The following is a 17,586-nucleotide window of genomic DNA, read 5'->3' as shown; positions in this document are numbered from 1 at the left end:
CATGTAGTTATTGAGTGCACAAGTGCACACTTGAGTACTCGGTTTTCAAGTGCACATTTGCATACTTACTCGAGTGCATACTCTTAAGAGGCCTTGTGTGTTTATATCTCATCTCAAGAGTGCATTAGTGCACAGCTGTGTACTTACACATAGTTTATGAGTGCAAACATGGACACTTGCACACTTCTGCTCAGCATTTTGAGTGCACATTTGCATACTCAACACTTTGAGAGCACATAATTACACTTGGTCTTGGTCGTACTTACGTGCTGTTATCCAGGCCATAATTGCACACTTGTGTTTTGGTTGACATTTAGCGATTCATCCATTTGAGTGCATAAGTGCACACTTATAATTACAGTACACTTCATTTTTTCAGCACACAAGTGCACAGTGAAACTTTTTGGGGGCAAAGTGCAGTACTCCAAACACTCAACACGGTGAGTGCACAGTGATGGACACTTACCACACTCAGTGGTCGCCATCTTGGCTAGGAAGCGGAAGGGGAGGGGCTAACATAAAAAGGAGGGAGGGGGGAGTCTTTTTGTGCTGATGCGAGAGACGGCCACTCTGTTGTGGTAAGAAGCAACGTTTATTGGGGAGTAACGAGTTGGTCTCCATGGTAACAGGCGTGAAGATGAATAAATAATGCAATTAAATAAAGCGTGAATAAATAAAAAGTAGAAAAGTTGTTCGGGTCAGTCAGTGTGCGCCGCTCACGCAGTTGTCACGCAGGTTGGAGAAGAGCATGTCCACCTCTCCCAGGGCTTTGTTGATGCCACGCCCCCTGTCCATCTGACACACGCACACGCACGCACGTTGGCGTCCACGCTCATCATCATCATCATCATCGTCGTCATCGTCAGCTCTTATTGTGCAGGGCAAATCTTACCTGGGCCAGCCTGCTCTTGAAGGCCACGGCGTGCTGATGGTCGTGGTAGTGCAGGATGTTCTGGAACGACAAAGCGAGCGCAAAGACGTCAAGTCGGTGCGGCTGTACGGCGCGTGCACGTGGGGCCGTGCGCACTCACGCAGCCGTGGGCCTTCAGGTCTTGGCCCACGCGGTTCAGGTCGTCGTGCAGCTGCTGGACTTTGTGATGGCGCTCGTGGGGGTGAGTGAAGACGTTGTGCAGGTAGAAGTCCAGGATGTTGGCGTGGAGGCAGCAGAGCAACATGCTGTCCTGTGAGGGGGAGGAGGGCGTGGGGTCAGAGGTCAGAGGTCAGGCCGTGGTCGGAGGCCGACGCGTGAGAAGTTGAGTTTGTCACCTTCATGCCGCTGACGTCAGGCAACAGCCGGATGCTGGACTCGTCCAGCGTCTCAGATCTCTGAGCCTGTGTGGGCGGGTCAAGGACGGGTCAAGGACGGGTCAACGACGGGTCAAGGAAAAGTCAAGGATGCGTCTAGGAAAAGTCAAGGAAAGGCCAAGGAAAAGTCAAGGACAGGTCAAGGAAAAGTTAAGGACAGGTCAAGGACAGGTTAACGACGGGTCAAGGACGGGTCAAGGAAAAGTCAAGTACAGACCAAGGACAGGTCAAAGACGGGTCAAGGAAAAGTCAAGGACAGGTCAAGGAAAAGTCAAGGAAAGGTCAAAGACGGGTCAAGGAAAAGTCAAGGAAAGGTCAAAGACGGGTCAAGGACAGGTCAAGGAAAGGTCAAAGACGGGTCAAGGAAAAGTCAAGGACAGGTCAAAGACGGGTCAAGGAAAAGTCAAGGACAGGTCAAGGAAAAGTCAAGGACAGGTCAAGGACAAGTCAAGGACAGACCAAGGACAGGTCAAGGACAGGCGCCAATTGGACCTGCAGCGACTCACGTGTTTGGACACTTCCTGTACGGCTTGGTACGTGTCCGGGCTCCCCAGCGGCTGGCTGAGCGGCCGGGGGACAGGCCCCGCCCCCGCCAGCCGGGCCCGGCCAATGAGCAGCACGAGGAGGACGGCGGCGAGGTGGCGGACGGAGACGAGCGCGGCGGAGGGCGTCATGGTGCCAAGGAAAGCCCAAAGCTTCTGAAGGTGGACGAAGTGAAGAGCGGAGGAGCGAAGCGCCGCTGTGAGCTGATGTGAGGACGCGGCGGCGCTCCTCGTCTTTATAGGCGCCAAGCCACCGCCCCCCCACACAAATATAGGACAACCAAAAACCCCAAACGCACACACACAGGTCAGCGGCGGTGTGTTTACTGTCACTGCGAGGAAATGAAGTGTCAAAGTGTGACGACAAATATAATGTTTGTCATTAATTTGATTGGAGCAATGACATCACTTCCTGTTTCGCAGTGCGTGTGTGCGTGTGTGCGTGTGTGCGTGTGTGCGTGGCGTGTCGCTGGGATGTTTGCACATCCTCCGTTTATTTCCATCATGTAACATGTCCACATGACGCCACGTGTTGTGTGCTCACGCCACATAAAGCTGGCTTTCTTGACCAGGAAGTGATGATTACCAATGTTTGCTCAGGCTGACGGAGAAGGAGGAAGAGGAAGTGATGTCATCTCGCGGAATTTTTCCCCACCTGCCGACGTCACAAAGACAAACAGTCAAGGACAAACGGAGAGGAACCAGCGAGTCTGCGTCACAATCTACGATCTTTATTGGGCCGTTTCCACCACCGCGTCTCAAATCTTCCCCCAGAAGTCCTCCCGCCTCCTCTGAGCGTGCTCCAGAATGGCCGACGCCGCCGAGCGGGACGCCGCCGAGCGGCAGGACATGGCGGAGAGGGCGTCTTCTAGGCGACACGGGATGGCGTGTTAGCGAGAGCCGGGACGTGCAGGAAGGGGGAGGGGCTGAGGGAGCGTCACCTTGGTGCGAGCTGCTTCCGGAACGCCCTCGGAACCTCAGGCCCAACTCACCTGAGGAGGGGGCGGGTTAGCGTCAGGACAGTGAAGCGGCGGTGGCGGTGGCGGCGGGACTCACCGTTGTGCTGGAACTCGGCGTGTCTCAGTCGGCCTCGCAGGCGGTGTTGGGGCGCCAAGCTCAGCCTGGGCCTGATTGGCTTGGAATTCTGGAGGGGGGAGGGGTTGTCGGGCCACGCCTCTTTAGGTGTCGCCACGGAAACGCTGTCGCCACACCCCTGAAGAGCACGTGCGCTCACCTGCGTGCTCGTGCAACCTTCTTTCCCGGGCGGCCTCCCCACCAGGATGGCACCCCCTGGTGGACACCAGCGGCTGACATGTCAGACTTTGGCGGGTGTGTGTTACCTGGGGCAGGTGTTACCTGGGGCAGGTGTTACCTGGGGCAGGTGTGTGTGTTACCTGTGGCAGGTGTTGTGACGTCATGATGAGTCCGCTGCATCTTCATCTTTGGTGTCGGCAAACGTCCCTCCTCCCTTCACACACACACACACACACACACACACACACAGTGACGTGATGCCAGAGGGGCGGAGCCCAACCGAACGCAAACGTACTCATCTGTGGCGTGGTGGTGTTCCGCCACTCTGTGGGCGGGGCCGGACGAGGCGGCGCCGGACAAGCTGGAGCTGCTGAAGAGGAAGACAACGTGAGTCCGGGCGGGCCCGGCAAGAAGGTGGCGAAGGGTCCCGCCCACCTGTCGAGGTCCAGGGCCTCCACGCGGGGACTCCCGCGGCGCTCCGAAGCGGAGCGGGGGCTGGTGGCGCCCTGGGTGGAGTCGGCGGGCTCCCACAGGCGATTGTGCTCGGACAGCAGCTGGTTGAGGTGCTCTCGGGAGAAGTGGGTCCCCCAGGCCCGGCGCCGGTACCAGGAGGCCTGCCGCCTCAGCGCCGCCGCCTTGACACACATTTGGCAGGAAGTGACCCACATGCCGGTTCTGAGAAGCGACCCAGGCGCTCTGGTGGCTCAGCACAGTTCTGGTAAAAGCCCCCCCGCCCCCACTGTGACCCCACATGACCCGCATGGCAACTCAAACAGGAAGTGTGCTACGCTGGATGCCGTGTGCTTCTATGAAAGGAAGCGTGAGGTTTGAATGCTGACTTTGGTTTCCGTGGCGACGCTGCCGGTGCTGACTCATCGAGTCATGAGCGCCCCTGGGGGCAACGAGGCTCACCTGAGAGGCGTGGTTGGAGGGTGCGCCTTCTTTTACCATCTTGTTGACGGGAGAGAGAAAATTGGCTTCATATTCTGTCAGCTTCCTGTCACACGCACACAGAGTGGTGAGCGCTAGCCACCTAGCTAACGGCGTCGGTGAGTGAGGTGAGCTCCACACACACCTGTGTCTGCTGTGAGAAGGGGGCGTGGCCTCCCTCTGGTGGGTGGGGTCATCGTGTTGCATCACGGACTTACTCCTCTAATGAAAAGCAACATAAACAGATGCCATCTTGTGTGTGTGTGTGTGTGTGCGTGTGCACGTACAGTGTGCATGTGGAAGATGGGAAGCTGATGTTCCAGATGTTTCCGAAGGCGGGGGCCAGGAGGCAGCGTTTGACCCTGGTAGCTGCGGCGGTACTCTGTCTCCATGGCAACAGGGTGCCGTCTGAAAGGGCGGGGCGACCAGCAGCCCGAGCGAAGCACCTGACACACACACACACACACACACACACACATGTGTTCTCTTCAGCACCGCCTAGCGGTCACCCGGATGAACTGCAGCTCACCTGCTGCGCCATCAGCAGAGGAGACGCCCCTTCCTTTGACCTCGGCCCCGCCCCCCAGCACGGAGCCTGCCGGTCCTGCACACGCTGCGTGTTTTTTTACACCAAAACAACCACATGACGTCACAGTGACAGCTCACCTCATTGGCTGGAGGTCCGTGCCTATTAGGGCTGCTGGCCTGCAATTGGCTGTCACTCTTTGGAGGGCGGGGCTTCACTACAGAGACATTTTGACATGTGACAGATGCATTTGGTTGACAAGCGGTCATGTGACGCGCACCCACCGGGTGCTTTGGAGTGGTGGTCCACCGAGTTCCGGTTTCTGTGGGGGTCCAGACCAGCAGCCAGGACACTCCTCCCCGCCCCGCTACTTCCGTGAGCTGATTGGACAAAGCGTTTACAATGAATGACGTGTTACTGTTGGCCCCGCCCCCATTGGAGGACATACCTGTGACGTCTGAGCGCCGTTCTTCCGAAGAGACGCTCCTCTGCGGAGAAGCACTTCTGGAACGTCCAAAACTCTTCCGGTATTCACTCTTGGCATCCGGCAAACAACACCATTACGCTTATTGACATTCTATTAGCATGATATACCTTATTTTTCTCTCATTCGGTGACGTCACCTCGAGCTCATGCTAACCACACAGGTGTGCTCAGTTTAGCTAAACTCAGGAATCACCGGAAACATCACACACAAATAACCAAACAGACGCAAACATCCGCTGGCAAGAGCCGCCTAGCATGGTGCCACCAAGCTAATGCTAACAGCTCAGCTTACCGCCATGACGTTCTCCCTCGCCGCCCGGCTACTTCTCGCAAACCGGAAGTAGCGCGATAAGCGCTTGGCAACCAGGTGTCCTCACTTGGTGTTTAAAAGCGACCACGGAAAACTTCATCTCGTCCACACGACAGCTTCCCGACGACGGGTGGCAGCCGTCGTCATGGCAGCAGACGCCCCGACGCATGCGCACTGGCGTCCAGGCTGTTTTTAATCCTCTTATTTGCTTCCGCCACACCGACACCCTCCACCTGTTGCTGTTACAAAATTGCACCACTTTTATTCATTTAAGGCTTTTTAGTTTGGACTTTACATTTGGCTTCAACCACCCCGAGACAGCCCCCACCCCCGGCCCCCACCGCTGCTGTCAGGAACTCCCGTAGAACGTTCCGGAAGCCCGCAGACAACACAAACATGCAGTAAAACAACGTAAACGGCGCTCGAGCTCCGGGCGAGCTCCGACTTGAAATGACGTCTGCTGACAGAGTGGGCCGATTTGTAAGACCCGTCGGTGTGGACTTGCCGCCCCCTTGTGGCTGCGCGGGTTCACTACAACCGGTCTGGGGAGCTAGCTGAGCACGCTAACCGCGCTCGCTAGCTAGCTAGCTAGCTAGCCCCAACTGAAAACAGACATGCAAACTGCTACAGCGCCTCCTTGAGGTGACACGTGATCATGCTACTTCAGACGGACACTGAAAGGCTTTTTGTGGCTTGGACAATCTTCTGCCATGCTAATGACGCCAACGAGTCAAGCTAGCAGATCTGGGGTCAGCTCACGCACCGCCGTGTTACGCTAACAGGTTAGCCCACACTACAGCGCCCCCTTCGGTCGCATGCAGTAATGCCACCCTAAACCCTTTGGAAACTTTTTTTTAACACTCGTGACTTTAAAGTGCTTTTTTCTGTACCGGCTAATAGCAACTAAGCTAGCACAGATACACTAAAAATATTTTATTTTTCCACCTCTGAAATGTTGCCACTGCTAGCTTTGCTCAATACACACCGTCAGCCAAACTAGTTAGTACTTGTCCATAATACTGCTAACACACCGCACGGCTAAGTGACGTTAGCTTCCAGCGGTGAGCTGACACCAGAATTTGCTACTAAATCAAATGAAAAGACACAACAATCATCACCATCATCACGCACTGTCGGCCATAGAAAAAGACAAAAGAAACATCGAGAAGACGCCGCCATCATCATCATCAGTCTTTTGAAGTTTCCAAGGCAACAGGAAGGGGTCAGAGGTCAGAGGCAGTCCATGTTGACGGCATGTGTTTGTCGGGGAGGGGTGCGGGGCGGGTTGGAAGATGTCCTCTGATTGGTTGTTGGGTCAGGCGAGCGCAGGGCTGCAAACACGTGACAGGTGGCGCTCACACGCAGGACAACACCGACCCCGAGCGTCTGGCCAGAGAAGTCTCGAGCTCAGGCCTCGGCCAAGTTACACACACAGACACCCACCTGGAACTAGAGGAGCTGACAAGTGGACTTTTTGCGAGTTCTTCCGGGAAGTGGACTCTTCCTGTTGATCTGTCTCACCAGGTCGTAGAAGATCTACACACACGTGCACACACACACGTGCACACGGTGAGATGGAAAGCTAGACATGCGTTGTGTGTGTGTGTGTGTGTGTGTGTGTGTTAATGCTGGCCTCGTTGACGTTGATCTTGCTCTTGGCTGACGTCTCCAAGAAGACGCAGGAGTTCCACTGGCGAGCGAGACCGACCCCCGACTGTTTGGCCACCACACGCTCCACCTCAAGGTCACACTTGTTGCCCACCAGGATCATCGGCACCTGCACACCACAACGTAGCATGACATGCAGTAGCAAGGCCTGGCCAGCAGGTGTCACCGTCGTGTGATTGTGTGCGTGAGCGAGTACATCATCCGTGTCCTTGACCCTTAGGATCTGCTCTCTGAGGTCTTGGAGGTCGTTGAAGGTGGACTGAGCCGTGATGGAGTAGACCAGAGCGAAGCCTTGGCCGTTCTTCATGTAGAGGTCTCGCATGGCCGTGAACTGCTCCTAAACGGCAACAAGTGTAACGTCACTTCCTGTTGCCACGGCAACATAGGCTGTGTGTGTGTGTGTGTGTGTGTGTTCTTACTGTTCCTGCCGTGTCCAGGATCTCCAACATGCACTGCTGACCATCCACCTCCACTTGCTGCACACACACACACACGTATGACAACATTAGCTTAGCTTCATTTAGCTGGAAACGTGCTGACGATGCCTTCACTGGCTCACCTTCCGGTAGGAATCTTCTATCGTGGGGTCGTACTTCTCCACAAAAATGCCCTGGACAAACTGCACCGTCTGCACACACACACACACACACACACACACACAGGAAGTGGTCTTGATCTGGGTCTTGCGCGTGTGCGTTCCATACCAGAGCAGACTTTCCGACACCACCAGACCCGAGGACCACCAGCTTGTATTCACGCATCTTCACCTGCTGTCTGCACGCACACACAGTGAGAGAGGGGGTGCTGTCAATCACAGTAAGCTCCGCCCACAGCTACAACACACCTGTAAAACACGCCCCTCCCTGTCCCTGGCTCGGGTCCAAATAAACACCAAATGTTCACTTTAGTACAACACGTCATCAGTGTCGCTGATGATGTCCCAGCTTTGTCCTACAGTCCCTGAACGCACCATCATCTTCAACTTGTTGGACCCTGAAGGTCTCACACACACACACACACACACAGTCAGTCAGGTAGGTGGGGCCTGGTAATACTAATAGTATACGTGTGCATGTGCGCGTGCGCGTGTGCGACAGGACTAAACACAGCCTGGTCTCGCTCACGCGCACACACACACAGTATGCAGACAAGTTACTTCCTGTCTTTCTGGCCGCCATAGAAGCTATGCTGGTCGGCCAGCTCGCCCCGCGGGCCCCGCTGTGAGGGGCGCACATCCGGGCCGCCATCATGTCAATCAAACCACCGTCAAGGCTGAGACATGTCCGTCCGGCTGTACTAACGTCCGACCGTGTGTGTGTGTGTGTGTGTGTGTGTGTGTGTGTTCGCGGCTCGCTTCCGCAAACCGGCCCAGTTCGACTCGCCAGCCCCCCGCCCCAACACCCTCCAGCCAAGCCTGCCTCCCTGCCCGCCTAAGCCCCGCTGTCATGTCCCGTGTACAGGGACATGTCCACAAAGGACGAGAAGACGAAAAGACGAGAAGAAAGACGACAAGAAGGACTCACCGTCATCCACTGCTCTCTCTCTCCTCTTCTGTGCTAGCGTAGCTCGACCAGAGCCGCTCCCTCCTCGGCCCGCGTCAAGTCGCCTGATAAATGCGCCAACTTCCGCGCTACCTTTTCAAATTAAATACAACACCGGAAGTAGACTTGACCACCAAACTAGACGCCCGTAAACCAGACAGGCTCCTTTTGCGTTAGTGTCAACTTGACATTAGTCAGCACGAGACGTGAACAGAAGCCACATCCGAGTGTTGTGAGGCCACACCCCAAACAGGAAGGAGTCACCTCGAATAGAGACCCCCTCCTCCACAGGTTCCCTTTAACACACGTACTTGCTTTGTGCTCTTTCGCGCCTTATGTAGCTCAATTATTTAAATACTTTAAAACCCCATTAATCGACGCATGCGCTGTTATGTTAGGCACAATAGCGTCTGACACCCCTGAATAACTATTGTGCTTTGAACACATCAAAGGCAGTTGAATTCCAACACCGTATTTGTATCTCCGACTCGTAGCACTTCCAGCGAGGTGCGTTCACGGACACTCAGAACATAATGACATCGCAACCTGGCTTTGATTTGTAATTTCATTTGAAATGAATTTAAAAAATGCAGCATCGGTATCGACCATACTGGACCTGAAGGGTCCACATGAAGGGAAACGTCATCTTTCTTCACAGATGAAGAGATCGACATTCAACAGCCACTTTGATTTGTTTACTTCCTCCATCTCACTGATCTGTTCATGTTTCACAGCTTGGGAGGGGCAGCCATGTTGATTGCTAGGAGACCAGATGACAACCAATCAGCTTGCAGCAGACATCAAGGTGGGTATTATTAACATCAGAAAGACAGGATGATACTTATGAAACTATTTATGAAACTATTTAAAGCCATCAAATAAGGAGAGTCGTGGTGAAGGCAGGCAGAAATGGACCTTTATTTCGTTCGGGCAATCAACAGGAGCAGACTGCGGAGGCCAAACTGGACCAGATGCCGAGTGACGTCACCACTCCGGTCCCGGTCTGCGCCGCTAGCAGGAACAACAGATGTTTGATTGGCGTTTGGCTACCTTGACAAGACGCGGCCGTCAGGAGGATCCGGTCAGGTCCACCAATCCTTCCTTCCTACAGGCGACAAGGATTGGAGGGCGACTTTGCCGAATGGGAGGGAAAACAAAGAAGCCGAGCGGTCCCAAAAGAGCATCCCCGCTGGCCGCCGTCGCCGCCGCCATCCCGAAGGAAAAAAAAAATTTAAAAAGTCCTCAGGCATCGATCGGGCTGTAACACGCCGGCTGTCAATCAGCCGGCAGCAGCCAATCAGGTCGCGGCAGCGGCTGCCAAAAGGAAAAGGAAAAGCCACAATGAAAACAACTCACCAGAAAACAAACAGGAAGTGGGAGGAGCTTCCAATCTTCCCTATGAACTTTTTTTTTTTTTTTTTTAAACTTGTTCTTTGTCTTCATCCGTTTTGTCCGTGCGGGGGCCGCTCATGTCAGTGCAATGCATCATGGGAACGACCGATCGCTAGAGAGGGTGTGTCACTACGTGTGTGTTGTCATGGAAACATGCTGCAGGGTTAGCGCTCCAGCAGCAGGGTGTGTGTCTGTGTGTGTCTGCGTGTGTTGCATTGTGGGAGCTTTTGCGTCTTTAGCTGGTGTCCATGGACTCCATGTTGGCCGAGCTGGAGTCCCTCTGGATGGAGTCAAAGATGGCGGCCAGCTCCTGATTGGATGAGATCTGCGACTGGAACTCGGACATGAGCGGAGACTTCTCCGCCTCGGGGATTGTCAGCAGCGCCACCACGGCCCGCATGGCCGAGCGCTTCAGCTCGTCCTGCTTCTCGAACTCCTGCTTCACCGAGTTGGCCTTCACCTGAACGCACGACACGGTTAGGAACACCTCCTGGGTCTCCTAGCGGCCTCCAAGCGGCAGTGTGCGTACCTTGGTGGTGCACGTGGCTCGGAGCGGCTCCACCAGTCTGTCCAGCCTCTGCAGGACGGCGCTGGGACAGAGGGACGACAGCCGGGCCAGCATGAGGAAGGTGAGCATCTAGGAGACACAGGGGAGCGTCAGGACAAGGGTGGCGACCTCTGGCGGTCTCGAACGCGGCACCTTGATGTCGTAGTGGTCCTTGAGGCCGTCCTCCACGTGGTTGAGGAAGGTGAAGATGTCGATGCGGTCCAGGCAGCTGTCCAGCAGAGTGTACATGCACTCAAAGGCGGCCTTCCGCAGGTCCAGGCCGTCGTCCACCGTGTGCTTGAAGGGGCCCATCTCCACCTGCGCACACGCGTGTCAATCCAAGCACGCTCGCATCATCATCATCATCATCATCATCATCAGCAGCATCACCTCGCGAATCAGCTCCTTGCGGACTTTGGTCTCGTTGTAGAGCTGCGGTAGAACCGAGTCCAGCAGCTCTCTGATCAGGCTGGGCTTGTTGTGGGCCGCCGAGTTGAACGTCACCAAGGCAACGCGCCGCACGTTCAGGTCGGGATCCTCCAGCGTCTTCAGGAAATCACCTGACAGGAAGCAGCCAATGGGTCACAGCCAGCTCTAAGCCCCCGCCCACCACCAGGACGCACCTATACAGTTCTTGAGCAGGGGGTCTATGGGCTGCGGCTGGTCCGAGATGGTGAACTTGACCGCCGTGACCACGGAACTCCTGGCGTACGACGAGCCTGCACACAAGCAGCCAATGAGGGGTCCGGCCCGCCGAGGGTGGGCGGCGGGGGCTCACCTGACAGCAGGTACCCCTTGAGGCGGGGCAGCAGCGTCTCGGGGTTGATGAGCGTCAGTTTGCCCAAACACTCGGCCACCACGTTCCTGGTTCCCTCCTCCTGACACTCGCAGTGTTTGAGCAGCAGCGTCCACACCGACTCCACGTACGGCTTCAGGCCCGACACCGACGCAGAACCTCAACACACACACCAGTGTTAGACGTGCACTCACACGTGCACACACACGTGCACACGGGCGGGCGGGCGCTCTCACTGATGATCTCTTTGAGCGAGTGCAGCAGGAGGTACTGGCGTTTGGAGGAGGAGATCTCCTGCAGGACGAAAGGCAAATATTCCGGAAGGTTCCCCACGGCGATGCTGCCCAGGGCGTACGACGCCGCCGACTTGACCTGAGACAGACGGGAGGGGGCGGTAAGAGGCGGAGTCAGAGGTGGGCCGGGCGGGGGGGGTTTACCTCCTCACTGGAGGACGAGAAGGCGTCCAGGATGACCGTCTTGAGCTCGGGTTGGCTGCTGAGGTCCACGTGATGTCCGACCTCCCCCAAGGAGAGCAGAGCCAGCAGCCTGATGGAGTCTGTGGAGCGACTGTTCTTCACGTCCTGCGCACAGCGGAAACGGGCGACACCGTGTGAGCACGCTGATGTGGGCGGGGCCCCGGCGAGCGCGGCTCACCTGGATGAACTGTCCCACCACGGCCGGCCCCTCGGCGGGACACGCCCGCGTCAAGGCGGCCACGCACTTGGCGATGGAGCAGTACGCCTGCTTGTGCGGCAGCGCGGCGCTCTGGGAGTAAACCGGACCCGTCAGCATCCTCAGCAGGTCCATGTAGCCCAGACCCGGCGTGTCTGTGGACACCAGAGCCTGCCGGCGCACACGTGCACGTTAGTGGGCGCGCCTCGCCGCGCTTCGCCACACCACACCTCGCCTGTACCTGGTAGAAGTCCAACATGGCGGAGAGCGCGCCGCCCTGCAGCAGCGGGGATCGGACCAGCGCGATGAGCTGCTGCAGGATGTTGCCGCCGCTCAGCTGGCCCAGCAGCGAGGGGTGTGTCACGGCCAGCGTGGACAGGAAGCTGAGCGCCATCTGGGACACGTGCATGTCGCTCTCCGAGATGAGAGGCGGCAGCTCGGCCAGGACGGCGTCCACCATGACGGGCGTCACGGCAGAGCTGACAACATGACGGCAAAGGGTGAGCGGCGGCGGACGGGCGGGTGGGGCGGGGCCAAGCGGTGGGCGGTACCTGTAGTTCCGGAGCAGAATGTCGAGCGCGGCCAGCGTGCACAGCTTCAGCGCTCGCTGGTTCTTACGCAGGAAGGAGGCCAGGATGGGGATGGCGTCGGGGAGGACGGGCCGCAGGTCAATCTTGAGCGGCGAGCCGGCGATCAGCGTGAGAGCTGAAACCAAACACACCCGTGCTCATTTGCATATCTTGAATATTCATGAGCACCCCCACCTTTGACTGTGGTCAGCCGCGTGATTTCGTTCTTCAGACGCTCCAAAAATATCAGGAGCGTGCCGTGAAGTTCGGCGGGGAGACGGTCACCTAGGCGACCACACAGGAAGAGACAGTCAAGGCGGGAAGCGGCGACCGAGACGGCGACGGCGGCGAGGCGTGGTTACCGAGGTTGCAGATGATCTGACCCATGCAGGAGATGGCGCGCTCCTTCACCTCCTGGTCGATGTCCGCCGCTTTAAGGCGTCTGATGGTGCAGCTGAACAGGTCGCTGATGTACGGGGAGGGGTCAAAGCTGTCAGAGCCCTCTGATTGGCTGTCCAGGGGTCTGATCACCTACCAGAGAGCAGAAAGAGTCCGGCGGGTGACAAGGCAGCTGGCGGCAGAACCCAAGACCGGCTGAAGACGAAGGTCACCTTGACCAGCTGCTGCGTGACCAGCAGGGCCTCTGAGGTGATCTTATAGAAGGGGTCTCCCACGCAGGCCACCACGGGGGGGACCAGGGCGGGCACGTGGGCGTGGAAGGCGTGGGCGGGGTGCGTGACCATGATGACGTGGAGGCACGCCAACGCGTCGATCTTCAGGTTGGAGCTGCTGGACTTGTCGTTGAGGGAGAAGATGATGCCTGGAAGACACAGGCGTCACGTGGGCGGGCCCCCGCACGGCACCCTCCTCCGCCGTGGTCACGTGACACGTACCTGGCACCAGCACGGGGATGTGCTGGGTGAGCGCCCCCGGGAGGACGTTGACCAGCTCCGTCAACATGTTGAAGCAACACTGGCGAGTTTTCACGCTCTTCTCCTTCAGCTGCTTGTGAAGCGCCTTGACGATCATGGCCACCTGCGGGGTGCGACAAACCTCAAACTCAGCAGTGCTGGGGGGGGGCGGGGTGTCCGAGGGGAACCTTTAAAGATGGCGGGGTTTCCCGTACATTCATGCATTTACGGCGGCACGCCACAGTCAAACCTGGACCGCCAGCGAAGGAGAGTAACATTATGAAAGCCTTCCTTTGGTCACCTGACTCTGCAGCATGGTGAGGGGCGTGTCCCCCTGCTCCATGGCGTCCGGGTCGGCCAACCAGCTCTGAGCCGGTCTGGTCTGCTTGAGCAGGGACAGGTAGGCGTGGAAGACGTCCGCCTTGACGTTCTCCTCTCTCTCCTGGGGGGCAGACACACGAGGGTGAGCGGGGCGAGGGAGGGGGCGGGGCCATGACGGGGCTCCACCTTGAAGCGGCAGACGAGGGCTGGGGACACGGAGCGGTAGAACTCGGGAAGCATCTCGTGACGCGTGGAGACGACGGCGTCCAGGCACTTGGCCGCCGCCCGCCGCACCTTCCAGCTCATGTCGTCATCGTCGCTGTATTCGTCGTCACTTCCTGGACGGAGGGGGCGGACACGGTCAGGCGTCTTCGCCGCGGTGGCGGACGAGAGGTGCGTGACGCCTACCTTGGTAGTCTTCGTCGTTCTGCTCGGCGTCCATGGCGTTGTCGTCCTCGTCCTCGTCGTCAAAGTTGTAGTTGGGGTCGTAGGTCAAGTAGCGCAGGCAGATGGAGATGACGGTGGGAACGTGGGCGTAGACCTCCTTCGGACACCTGGAGGAGGACAGGCGGGGGTCACGCCAGGGCGGGGGTCACGCCAGGGCGGGTTCTCGCCGCGTTTGAAGGTGGCGTACCTCCTGACGAAGGACTCGAAGGCCTGGATGCAGTACTCCCGCAGCTCGTCGTCATCCACGTTGCAGAACTTGACCACCAGCGGGATGATCTTCTCCAGGTACTCCCCTGAGGGGACAATCAAGATGAGTGCACGTCGGCGCGGGGGTGCGGGGGGCGGGGCGGCGGTCTCACCGATCCTGTGCCCGGCCTGTCTGCTGATGGCGGCGGTGCACTGGATGTACGTCCTGGTGGTGGACATGTTGTCGTTGCGTCCGAGCTCGCTCAGCAGGTGCTCGATGAGGTCGATGAAGACCAGGTTCCCGCAGGACATGACCAGGTGTCCCAGCGCCATGATGGTCCTCTGCAAGAGTCCGGCGCTGTTACCACGGCGACACAAGCGCAGCGAGGGGGCGGGGCTTTACCTTCCTGACGGCCAGCCTGGGGGAGGTGAGCTGAGGGAGGAGGCAGCTGAGGATGGAGGGGTGGAAGTTGACCAGCAGACCCCCCTGTCTGGAAAGGCCGCACGTTAAAGCGTGTTTGACTACAATCCAAGATGGCGGCGATGGCGGCGGCGGTGGCGGCTACCTGCACAGCATGTCGGCCATGATGTCCAGCGCCTCCAGCTGCACCGACACGTCCTCCTGCTTGGCAATGGCGCTGGTCAGTCGACCCGTTATCTTCTTGCAGACGCTGGCGGCCAGGGCGGAGCCTGAAACAGGTGGGGGAGGAGTCAGGCGACAGCCGTCACGAGGGCGGCGTGACCGGTAGAGGACGCCGTCTGACCGCTGGAGGCAGGCGGCAGCTCGCCGATGACCGTTTTGAGGCCGATGGATGAGATGTCCCTCAGCTGCTCCTTGTCCGACAGCATGTTGGTGCACAGCGTGTCCACGATGGTCTCCACCTGATACTCCTTCACCTTGCTCACCAGGGGGCCCAGGCTGACAACACACACCTTCTCGTCAATCACAGACCCCACGTCGGAACCGTCGTTTTACCATCGTTTACCATTTGACGGCCAGGTTCTGAACTTCTCCGTTCTTGTCCTCCAGCAGCTTAAGAATCATCCTCACCACCTGTCAATCACACGCCCCATCAGTACTTATTGACGTAATATTAGAACGTTTTCCGCCAACTCATTTTTTCTAACTACTTCTTGTGTCATTTGTTTGTCATAGTACAACAACTTTATGCTAGTAAAATGTTATTTTTCCTAAAATTACAGCTTTTTCTTTTACTATTTTGAGAATATGAAATATCATATTTCAATAATAAATAAATATTTGAAATGTACCCTATTTTGCTATTTGTTTTGTCTAGTTTTCTTGTTAGTAAATATGCCTAATAAAAACACAGGCTACTGTTACAGTCAACACACACATGCACATGTCTTATTTTCTTTTAATAAGGTGACTGACCATAGGGGTGTTATTTCCTGTCTACGGGACTCTAATTATGCTAAGTAGCATATTTAGAAAGTTTGTTTTCTATGCTTATTTGTACATAAAGACTCCTATTTGGTGGAAATGGACTTATCAAGGCCGGGTCTGGAACCAGTCAACCGCCATCACCGACCTTTCTCTCGCTGTCGTCGTCCAGTTTGATGGAGTCTTTTTGGAGTTCTGTCATCAAGTCGTTGGTGGCCATGAACCTGCACAGGGACACATGTTCAAAAGCACGTCAGCGTTCTTCATCTTCTGCGTCAACACCTGAGAAAGTCGGGCACGGCTGCCACAAACATCACAGCCTATCACGGCAGTGCCCGAATGCCACAGGTAGTTTTAGTTCTACAGCTCCATCATCTCAGCGTGACATGAAAGGATGAAAGTACAAGCGGAGATGACAGACGTCCTGGAGCTCGATGCCGTTTGCCACCGCCGTGTTGTCTTCATGTGTCGTCATTGCGCGCTCCAAGGCATGACAGCGCCACTTTGAGCGCCGCTTCGCATGTCAACAAACATGGCAGGGCTAACCGCCCGCCGATCACGCCGTCGGCCCGGCGAGTGCAAAGTGACAAGATGTCAACATGTCAAGCTAGCCGGTCCGCGGGCAGGCCGGGCCGTCCCGCACGGACTCAATATCACTCACTCACACGCACGCCTCTGCTGGCGGCGTGCTAGCTTGCAGCATGACAAGTTGGCAAATGCCACCGCTAGCCGGCCGGCTAACCGCTAACACACAGGCAAGCCAGCGAACGCGACTCCGGCCGGCCACCGACGCTCCGGCACCGCGAGAGACGAACATGCACAGGCGGGCTCATCAAACCGAGCCCCGGAGAGGAGTTAGCGCTGCGGCCGGGCGAGCGGGCGACGTGACGACGATCAGACAGGTGGCAGGCTAACAGCTAGCATGCTAGCCCGGGCCCTGACACGGCATCGGCGGCTTGTAGCCGCGGCTTGGCGGAAACGTTCAAATCCACGCGTCCGCTGCGGTGGAAAGGACGGCGCTCACCTGAAATCCTTGTCGCTGGAGGTCATTTTCTCCAGCAGGTTGGAGATGTGGTAGGAGGCGCTCGCCATGTCGGTGCCGTTAGCCGTTAGCCTGCCGCTAGCTGACTGCGCTCGGTGTGTTCCGGGCTGCCGAGTACACTGCGGACGCTTCTGTCTTCCGTCTCCCCTTCTGCTTCGCTCCCGAACTGTGCGAGGTTCTGCTGGTGTGGTCGCTGCTGCCAGCTCTGCTTGCTGCTACAGCGACTGTGTCATGCCGGGCCGCCGAGTTTCGTGTGTTTGAATGGAGCTCCCGTCTGACCGCAGAGAGGCGGGGCTAGTGGAGCTGGACGAGGCGGGGTCAGAGGTCACGCTAGGAGCGGAGGATCCCTTTGCTCCGCTTTATTTACCCCCGTAGAGCCGATCGATCATCGGATGTCACGTTCGGGTAATATAAAGATGGCGGTGATGTCATCAGCTGCTGCAACAACTTGTGTGTGTGTGTGTAGTGTTTCCCACAGGACTACAATCTATCTGTGGTTGGACGATGTCATTACGTAAATGTTTAATTTCCATAAACTAGGTAAAAAACACCAAACGCAAAACCCCCAAAATGTTCAAAGCTAAAAATCTGTCAAAAAAATCCAAACTTTTCACCTTGGACGGGTGGTCAGTGCGTTGTCGGCCTCACAGTCAGCAGACGCAGAGTTCGAATCATTGTCAGCTGGTTTCGGCTCCAGCTCGCTATTGGCCCAATGGACAAGCGTTATGGAAAACGG

General features: G+C 56.9%; 3 protein-coding genes across 8 annotated transcripts; all 3 read right to left on the bottom strand.

Annotated features, from left to right (window-relative positions):
* Positions 1-2,006: 2,006 nt before the first annotated feature.
* mdm1 (Mdm1 nuclear protein) lies at positions 2,007-5,650 on the bottom strand. Of its 6 annotated transcripts, none has more exons than XR_009129205.1 (15): positions 5,336-5,647; positions 5,006-5,093; positions 4,842-4,937; positions 4,698-4,774; positions 4,561-4,635; positions 4,319-4,477; positions 4,177-4,253; positions 4,014-4,098; positions 3,537-3,736; positions 3,397-3,471; positions 3,242-3,315; positions 2,904-3,137; positions 2,789-2,839; positions 2,434-2,715; positions 2,007-2,179 (listed from the first exon to the last, which is right to left on the bottom strand). XR_009129205.1 is itself a non-coding variant. In XM_058069399.1 (14 exons), the coding sequence occupies exons 1-14, from the start codon at positions 5,339-5,341 to the stop codon at positions 2,606-2,608; spliced, it is 1,404 nt and encodes a 467-aa protein (XP_057925382.1). In that variant the 5' UTR covers positions 5,342-5,650; the 3' UTR covers positions 2,013-2,605. The 6 variants fall into 6 exon arrangements, 4 of the variants coding, with proteins under 4 accessions (XP_057925382.1, XP_057925381.1, XP_057925380.1 ...); XR_009129206.1 differs by having other exon boundaries at positions 2,503-2,715; XM_058069399.1 differs by having other exon boundaries at positions 2,013-2,715; positions 3,397-3,468; positions 5,336-5,650.
* Positions 5,651-5,750: 100 nt separating this feature from the next.
* On the bottom strand, positions 5,751-8,840 carry LOC131126626 (ras-related protein Rap-1b). Its single transcript, XM_058069402.1, has 8 exons — positions 8,545-8,840; positions 7,726-7,795; positions 7,581-7,649; positions 7,441-7,497; positions 7,218-7,358; positions 6,987-7,130; positions 6,797-6,889; positions 5,751-6,684 (listed from the first exon to the last, which is right to left on the bottom strand). The coding sequence occupies exons 2-7, from the start codon at positions 7,780-7,782 to the stop codon at positions 6,803-6,805; spliced, it is 555 nt and encodes a 184-aa protein (XP_057925385.1). The 5' UTR covers positions 7,783-7,795; positions 8,545-8,840; the 3' UTR covers positions 5,751-6,684; positions 6,797-6,802.
* Positions 8,841-9,456: 616 nt separating this feature from the next.
* Positions 9,457-17,256, bottom strand: cand1 (cullin-associated and neddylation-dissociated 1). Its single transcript, XM_058069359.1, has 26 exons — positions 16,833-17,256; positions 15,957-16,032; positions 15,390-15,457; positions 15,168-15,322; positions 14,970-15,093; positions 14,807-14,894; positions 14,577-14,745; positions 14,405-14,510; positions 14,179-14,324; positions 13,957-14,108; positions 13,751-13,891; positions 13,432-13,573; positions 13,150-13,358; positions 12,901-13,069; positions 12,734-12,823; positions 12,521-12,674; positions 12,211-12,448; positions 11,952-12,140; positions 11,735-11,878; positions 11,534-11,669; positions 11,280-11,456; positions 11,125-11,220; positions 10,892-11,061; positions 10,655-10,819; positions 10,484-10,591; positions 9,457-10,414 (listed from the first exon to the last, which is right to left on the bottom strand). Exons 1-26 carry the CDS (start codon positions 16,898-16,900, stop codon positions 10,190-10,192), a joined length of 3,705 nt encoding a protein of 1,234 aa, XP_057925342.1. The 5' UTR covers positions 16,901-17,256; the 3' UTR covers positions 9,457-10,189.
* Positions 17,257-17,586: the final 330 nt, after the last annotated feature.

Source organism: Doryrhamphus excisus, chromosome 3, assembly GCF_030265055.1.
Source record: "Doryrhamphus excisus isolate RoL2022-K1 chromosome 3, RoL_Dexc_1.0, whole genome shotgun sequence".
Classification (NCBI taxonomy): Eukaryota; Metazoa; Chordata; class Actinopteri; order Syngnathiformes; family Syngnathidae; genus Doryrhamphus; species Doryrhamphus excisus.
Note: the sequence above shows the minus strand (reverse complement) of the source record. Positions and strands in the feature narration are given on the sequence as shown.